The sequence below is a fragment of the Rattus norvegicus genome, chromosome 17, assembly GCF_021556685.1.
Source record: "Rattus norvegicus strain SHRSP/BbbUtx chromosome 17, alternate assembly SHRSP_T2T, whole genome shotgun sequence".
In the NCBI taxonomy this organism is placed as follows: Eukaryota; Metazoa; Chordata; class Mammalia; order Rodentia; family Muridae; genus Rattus; species Rattus norvegicus.
The window spans coordinates 33,869,876-33,878,384 of NC_141550.1; the positions used below are offsets into that span (position 1 = coordinate 33,869,876).

The following is an 8,509-nucleotide window of genomic DNA, read 5'->3' on the forward strand; positions in this document are numbered from 1 at the left end:
ACAGTGATACACAACTGTAAGCCAGATAAAACCTTCCTCCCAAAGTTGCTTTGATCATGGTGTTTCATCACTTCATCATTAAGACAGTCTCTCTCTTTTTCATAAAGCAGCTTCTTTGATGAGGACTGAGTACTTACACTTATCTGTACATATCTGGGCATAAGAATAAGGAGTTAGAACTCTGTTAAGAATCATACTTATTTAGGAAACTGGCAGTAGTAGGTTCTCCTATAAAATTTATGTACGTAGTATCAGACACAATTTCCCTCTTGTTTAACAGGCCTTAAGTCCAATTAGGCAGGTGGTGGTAACTGCCAAGACGTAAGTGCCACCGTTACATCTTTAGAGATGCCGTGCTGGTCACTGCTGCGGTCATAGGTATCACAACTTAGTAGGAATATGGAATTATTTTCTCTCTAGGCAGCCTGTGTGGCTGTCCTTAGGGAGGAGTTATCGGGGCTACATCCAGGTTGATTCTTCCGAGTGCTTTGTCTGAAACGTTTGATGTCTTCAGCAATAGAGACCTACCTAGACTTCTGGGAGGGTTGCCAAGGGCAACAGCAATAGCTTACATTGTTTTGGAAATCTTTTGGACTCTCCTGACCAAGAACTCAAAAGTGGGTCCCTTATGACTAGTACTGGGGTCTTTGTTAGATAATCTATGGCTTTGGGAGAAAATAAAATACTAAATATACAGAAAAGAAAATCAAATTTGTACACTTACACTGATAGGTTTTAAATTATTATATTTTATTTCATATTGATTCATGGTATTTATTTTTTCTTTTACTTCCTAATAAGTGGATATACACTGAAAACAAACCCCTCACACCTTGTGTTCACACCCAACCCGTTAAAATCATCCATCCATACATCAACCATGACACGGAATGCATGTGTAGTTTAACATTTATCAAAAAATGGAAAAAAAGAATATTAAAGTAGGTTTTGAAATATTTTTGAAAGAGTAAATATTTTATTTAAAAAATTTAAGGAATGAGAAGTTCAAGGAAAAAATTTTAACCATGGTTCTAATGCATCAGTATTTTCAAGAGAAGGAGGAAGAATGCAGGAGAGGAGGGACTGTTTGCTATAGTTTGATGTTAAAAAATTAATTCTCTGTCAAAAAGGTGAGCAAAGGAGACTTCTGTGGGCCCTTATGAACATTGCTGTACACTGGTAGCCTCAGAGACAATAATATTGACAACTAAGTTATGAAGTTAATATTTAAGCATTAAAATTCAAATTTCCGGGGATTTAGTGTTTATTTCAAGGTATTTTAGAGATGAAAAATCAGGATGTAACTTAAAAAAAAAACTAGCATCTTGAAAATAAAGCATCTCACAGACTCGTTCCCCATATTGAAGAGTTCCATTACTGTGGCATTGTCTGAAGCAATGAGCATTGCCAGCTCTTGACACCACTGAAGACACAAATCAAGGTGGGACTGGAGATCTTCCCAGCATCCCTGGCGTAGGTGTGAGTGTCCATCACCCCAACTCCTGTCTCCCTCACTGCCATGACTCAGAAGTCTTTACTCTCCACATGCAGAGATCTGTAAATGCTTTGTCTTCATCTTTTGGACCTTAAAAAAAGTTATGATTCTTAAAGTAATACTATTTGATTTAACTTTCATTTGCTTAGTTTTAAGTGAAATTTTTTTCTAAAATACGCCCATTTTTCCCCATCTAGATATAAAAAACTCATATTTGCTATGTTTTATTATTTCACAGAAACATTGCTTGATAAATTTATTCACTGGGAAAAACAAAATAAAGTGGTTAAGGAAAACGATAAAGTGGTTAAGGAGGAATGTTCTTCAGGGTGTGCTCTGGCCTAACATGCCATCCACTGAGTTGTCAACAAGAGAACATCTATCTGTTATGTGAAACATAGACACATGCCTAGTCACTGCAGGTGGGTCACCACCAATAAAGCAAATCAGAGGTTCTACTAACGTCCCGCCCAGTGAACCCAGTGAGCTTTGCTTGACATGGATGACTCAAAGGCAGCTGTTTCACTGAAAATCTCACTGCAGCTTGAATGCTTACTTAAGGAAGCTGCAGTCCTGGAGCTCCCTGGAGTTTCAGACAGTTCTGCTGGTCAGAAAGAATCTAATTCCTTCTCTAGTCTTTACTGCTTTTATAACACTGGAGAAAGAGTGGCCTTGTAAACTGGTAGATTTAGGAATTTCCTGAGGCTTGTGAGTTGTTTCCTTGCTAAGTCTTAAAGAACTTAAAGAATACTCCATCCAGGATGGATTATTTCAAGTTAGAGCCTGCTGAACCATAAGGAGCCAACTTCCCTCCAGAATGGGCCATTTCAGTTGGGAGAAAATTGCTATGGAACAATTGCAGTTTCCTTAGCTTACAGCCCTCCCCATCCATCAGCACCCATTTCCCCAGACTTCAGAATGCATAGACTACAGCTCACATCCTTGGAACTAGGGCAGCTGCCTCTTTGCATCCTGATACATTTAACAGTGGGTCCAGCATTGTAGAACTGTGCCAACCCAAAGGCCCATGCTCGGAAGCCTCAGTCAGAGAGTTAGAATATAACCAAGTGAAATGACAATGACAAGAAAGGACCCAGACTAGCCAGCAAGTATCTTCCTTTGCTAAGGACCCCTTGCAATCATTCCACTGTGTGAGGACACAGATCTCCTGTGCTCTGTTTTACATTGCTACAACAACAAACATAGTGTCTTAAAACAACACAACTACATTGTTTCACAATTCCAAAAGTTTGGAAACCAGCCAAGGTTCTAAAGTCCACATATTATACAAACATATCACAATCATGCCAGAGTGTGCACTGCTTAATTTTTTTTTTTATTTTTTACTGGATTTTTAAACCCTAAAAGAATAAGCAAAGTATTTGGTATAGAGAAAGTTGTATGGGTTTTTTAAATTAAAGTTGTATATTTCTTTTAAAGTGAGTATCTCTAAACTCAGTTGTCTGTGTGAACTTGAAATCAAGGTCTATTCCCCTTCGAAAAGTGGGTTTCAAATGTAAGGGGGATTAATGTTTATTAGCATCGCACCGAGGCTTTGTTATTGGTGTAATCAGAACTGAAAGAGAAGTTAAAAGGCTCACAGGTGCAGTTTTCTCACTATGTGAGTGATTGAGAGTTCCCCCCTTTTGTACCGCCTAAAATATCACTTGGGAAAACATCTGGTTGAGAGAAAAAACTCAGGGGACTCCACTGCTTGCTGGCAATCCATGCCTGAGCAAAGGGTTTAAGGACCAGGTCCTTCACTGGTAAAATGTTGATATCATTAGTGTTATTTCCTCAAGATCGTAATTACAAATGAACAATGAAGGAAACTACCAAATCCAAAGCGTGGTGTATGATGAAAAATTGTAAGCCACGGATATTGTCAAATTTTGTATAAAGGTTTCTGGCCTTTTTGTTTTAAGATGATAAAATTTGTCATAGCAAAAGACAGAAAGTGGCTGGTATTTATTCTACATGATAGGCGTTAGGAAGTAGTAATAGCCTGTTCTTTAACTCTGTAATAACTTTTTCTCATGCCTAGGTCGTCCCTGATTTAAGTTTTCGCCGTAAACGAAGGATCTCAATCACGACCACAAGAAGTTGCTACTGACTTCTGTTTTCCTGGGGCAAAGCGACCAAGTCAGACCCCAGCGTCAGCGTTAGGTACTTCCCTTTCCCCTCCCGCCCGCAATTTGCGCCCGTAGCCACGCCTCCAACGCGGCAATCCTCCGGATTCGCTTAGCCTTACGAAATTCCCTTTCCGGCGTCGCGCTTACGTCACAAGTCCTGCGCCTCCCGCTCCTCTTCGGGCCTGCGTTCGAACGGAAGGTCGTCCCTGTGACCGACTAGGTAGTTGGAGCAGCTGTCGCCATGTTGTCGGTCGCTGCCCGCTCGGGCCCGTTCGCGCCCGTCCTATCGGCCACGTCCCGCGGGGTGGCGGGAGCGCTGCGGCCCCTGCTGCAAAGCGCGGTGCCCGCCACCTCGGAACCACCGGTTCTGGACGTGAAGCGACCCTTCCTGTGCCGTGAGTCGCTGAGTGGCCAGGCCGCGACCCGTCCTTTGGTGGCCACAGTGGGCCTGAATGGTGAGCCGGCTTCAGGGTGCCCCGATCTCGTTTCCCTGCGGCTCCAGGTCCGGGGCGGCGGCAGAGGGCGGTGCGCTGGGATGTGGTGGACTGGCCGCAGCGACCTTGGCAGGCCCAGCGCCTCTTCGAGCAGGCGGGCTCACGGTGACCGGATGCCGCTGGGATGCTCCAGGGGCCGCATCCCCCAGGCGTCAGGAACCAGTCTGCACGTTAGTCTGGGTTCCCTCGTCAGGCTGCAGTTGACTTCCTTGATTAACTTTAAGATTGGCCTCCGTCCATCTCGGCTAAGTGACGGAGATTATGTTGGTTACAGTAGTTTGACCTTGGGCAAGTTCCTCATTGCTATCATCATATTGTAGGGGTGCCGTGAGTCTTAGATGAGAGAATTCTATGTAAAACCACTGGTACAGTTTAGACGCTAAGTGTTCAAAATAGAAGTTGCAAGAAAACATGTAGGAAGTTGTCAGTGTACTGGTACCGCCGCTTTTCAGCATCCTGACTCCCCAGCAGCCCCATCCCAATAAACACAAAACCAGCCCTGAGGTCAGTTCCACTGTAGGGGGTTAGCAGTGGTTTCAGATACCTGGCTCTCTTGCTTTCATAACCTTAGTTGTGAAGACAGGCAGACGTAAATGATACTCTTTTTACAGAAAATAGACCACCAGAGGTGAAGTGGCCCACACAGTGGGAATCCATGCAGCATGGTCTCTTCCTAGTTTATCTAAGTCTGCGCTTCACATTCCCTTGTGATTTAAAAGTCTAGAAAGCTTTCTGGGCGTCTCCTGAAATATGGGAAGCTGCGCTGGGCTATTCGGTTTCTGCTCCTATAGTTGAGTATTCCAAGTAGAATGAACCTTGATTTCAAGTTCACACAGACAATTGAGTTTAGAACTGTCATTCATTTTAAAAGAATGAAGTTCGCATCCAAACAGCTTTCTCCTCTATACCAAACAAAGTCAGATACTATGATTGTTCAATGTATTACCTACTTGGCACTGTTCAGTGTTGAGTTTATGACCTTTCTACATGTTAATCAAATTTCTTTCTTGGGCAGCTTTTCCCTCTGCATTCATTCTCATTCTGTCTCTGTCTCTAGTTGAGGCAGGGTCTCATTATGTATCCTGGGCTGTGCCCAGACTCAAGATCTTCCTGACTGTCTTCCAAGAGTCATCACGGTTAGCTTTACCTGCAGATCCCCACTGGGTTTGCTACATATCTGTATTTAGCTTTTAACCTTAGTTCCAGGTCAGATTAAAAATTTTTACTTTCGCTGATATCTTTGTCATTACACCATGTTGACACTTTCCATTCTATTGTTGAGACTTCTGGTCTTGATTTTAAGCGGTAGAATAGCTCTTAATTTTTGTCTCCCAGTTTCAGATTTTGTATACGTTTGATCCAAGATATTTGGTGAAGGAGCACTAGTGGGTCTTGGAAAAACTTTTCAGGACAGAAACGTAATAAGCTACCTTGCTCTAAGTCTGTTTGGGTTGGGGGATCAGTAGGTGAGAAGTGAGGGAGGAGAAAATTGTAGAGGTGAAAAGCAATCTCCTATGTATGTCAGGTAGCTGAATGAAAGGCTTCTGATAAAAACTGGTAGCGTCCCTGCTTCATGAAAGCCTTTTCCAAACCAGTGTAGGAACAAAGCCAAAACCTTTTCTGAAAGCACACTTTACATTGTAGCTTAATTGCACATTAAAATCCATGTGGGTGGCTATGGAAAGATAGGTAGTGACAAATGGGTGGATTTGGACTGGAGGTGTGTGGAGGAGAAAGTCTGCATTGTGGTAGCCATCTCTTTCATGCAGATTTCATGCAGATGCTATACAACTACAAAAAGTTTACATGCCTTAGATTTCCTTTATTTTGAGGTGATATTTCAATAACTGCTCATGCATCAGGGAGGAATTAAATTAAGCATCTTGCTTAATGTAACTTGTGCAAATTACATAGAAAATGACTTTTGAAACAGTTTCCTAAAGGTTCCTTGGTTGGTAATGGTGATATGTAGCTTGCTGTAGAGAGAACAGTCGATAACTGGATTTCTTTTGTCACCAAAGCTCTTGCGAACAGGTCATTCTGTGTAGTGTTTTTAGTTACCTTGTGTTGTTAGGAGGTGGTAGTTGCGGGTCCTGTTGAATATGGACTGTGAACTTGGCTCCTTTCTGTTTTAGGTAGGCAACAAATTTTTTTAGTGTAATTCCAGGTATTGTCCTGGGGAAGTAATCCTTACTTGATTCCAAATGCCAGTTTGCACCATCACATTGATATTAGGTAGATTAATAAAAGTTTTTAACATCCTTCCTTTTTTCCCTAAAAAAGTAAATGTTGTAGTAGTTCCTAAAACATACATTTTGCAAAGATACATATTTTCATATATAATCATTATATTTATTATTTTGTGAGGAAATTTACTTTCTAAACATAGTTAAAGAATCATGCCAGTAAGTTCATTCTTTTTGTCAGCTATTTACAGATGTCAGGAGAGAGAGAGGATATGCCACTTATGTAAGTAGTAAGTATTGTTAAATGTTTTTACATTTCTCACAAACATTTGACCCATTTTATGATCTCCAGGAAAAGTGCCCTACTCAAAGAGTCTACAGTATGAAAAGGAAAGTTTATATATATATATATATATATATAGTCATGGTTACTCTACTGAAGGGGGAGATATATGAAAGTCACCTCTTTTTGTCCTTATTAAACTTAATAATTACTTTGCAGATTTTATTGAGTACTGCTGCCTGTTCTGATAGCTGTCATTCTTTGATACTAGAGGCTTTCTTTGAAGATAAAGTTATATCAATTTATGTCCTGGAATCTAAAATTAAGAACCCTTAAGTTTTCTATAAAGTATACCAACAAATCACAGGAGCCTTATTATCTTGTCATTAGTATGTTGTGAACTTTAGGAGTTTTTGCAGAAAGCACTTAGCAGAGATACAAGGCTAGGCCTTTGCTTTAAGATGGTCACACAGCAACTTGTTAGGTGGACTAAGTGTAATTTGTGTGGTTGGGTAGTCTATCCAAGCAATTGTTTTATTTTATTTTTTTTAACTTAAATGTCTGTTTATTGTGTTATTTGCCATTGTAACTCAGAAGTCTTTGCTGATGGGTACCCCCTTCAGGACATACTTTTAATCATTTTTTTTAAACCTGTTTGTCTTGCAGTTCCTGCTTCTGTTCGTTATTCCCACACAGACATCAAGGTGCCCGACTTCTCTGACTATCGCCGTGCTGAAGTTCTAGATAGCACAAAATCTTCTAAAGAGAGCAGTGAGGCTAGAAAAGGCTTCTCTTACTTGGTAACTGCAACTACTACTGTGGGTGTTGCATACGCTGCGAAAAATGCAGTCTCCCAGTTTGTTTCCAGCATGAGTGCTTCTGCGGATGTACTGGCCATGTCGAAGATCGAGATCAAGTTGTCTGATATTCCAGAGGGGAAGAACATGGCTTTTAAATGGAGAGGCAAACCTCTGTTTGTGCGCCATAGAACCAAGAAGGAGATTGACCAGGAAGCTGCAGTTGAAGTGTCCCAGTTAAGGGACCCACAGCATGATTTAGAGCGTGTAAAGAAGCCTGAATGGGTTATTCTGATCGGTGTCTGTACTCATCTTGGTTGTGTACCCATTGCAAACGCAGGAGATTTTGGTGGCTACTATTGCCCCTGCCATGGGTCACACTATGATGCTTCTGGCAGGATCAGGAAGGGCCCTGCACCTCTCAACCTGGAAGTACCTACCTATGAGTTCACCAGTGATGATGTAGTTGTTGTGGGTTAGACACTTGGACTCAGGGCCTAGGTTTCTTTCGGTCTTCATGTCCCCTCAGAAGAGTTGAGAGTAAGCCTTGTGTACTTCTAGGTTGGTTGATTTAAAATATTTAAGAATTGTTAATAACTATTGGCAAACATTAATGTGAAGTAATTGAATTCACTGTTAAATATTATCAAGCATTAGCATAATAAAACCACTGTTGAACATCATTAAATTCAGTCACAGACTGGAAAGGTGCAATGTCTTTGATAGTGAATTCTAATAAAACATTACAGATTGTTGTACAAGATAGTTGTGAAATCTATAATTGGAGTTGTCATTATCTAAATTTCTTTTCATATCTTGGACTTGAGAAAAGGTGGGGACATCATTTTCTACTTCAAAATGGATGGGGAAATCATTTTTGATAAGTAATATTTTTCTGCTTTGATATTAAACTTTTCACAACTATGGAAGTATATAGTATTTTATTGAAATATTTTCATTTTTAAAGCCTGGATTTTACTCTCTAGCCAAACTGGCCTCAAACTTGAAATCGTCCTCTGTTTCTAAGTATAGGACGACAGGTGTGTGCCATCACTTCTAGTTTTTAAGTTTTCCCCAAACCAGAACTTAACAGGACTGCCTCGAAAGCCTAGACAAGACAAG

The 8,509-nt window shown here is 40.9% G+C and overlaps 1 protein-coding gene across 1 annotated transcript; it reads left to right on the forward strand.

The window, feature by feature from the left end:
* Window positions 1–3,813: 3,813 nt before the first annotated feature.
* Uqcrfs1 (ubiquinol-cytochrome c reductase, Rieske iron-sulfur polypeptide 1) lies at window positions 3,814–8,075 on the forward strand. Its single transcript, NM_001008888.1, is given in 2 exon segments — window positions 3,814–4,082; window positions 7,257–8,075. Coding segments are annotated over 2 exon segments (825 nt in total). The 5' UTR covers window positions 3,814–3,868; the 3' UTR covers window positions 7,868–8,075.
* Window positions 8,076–8,509: the final 434 nt, after the last annotated feature.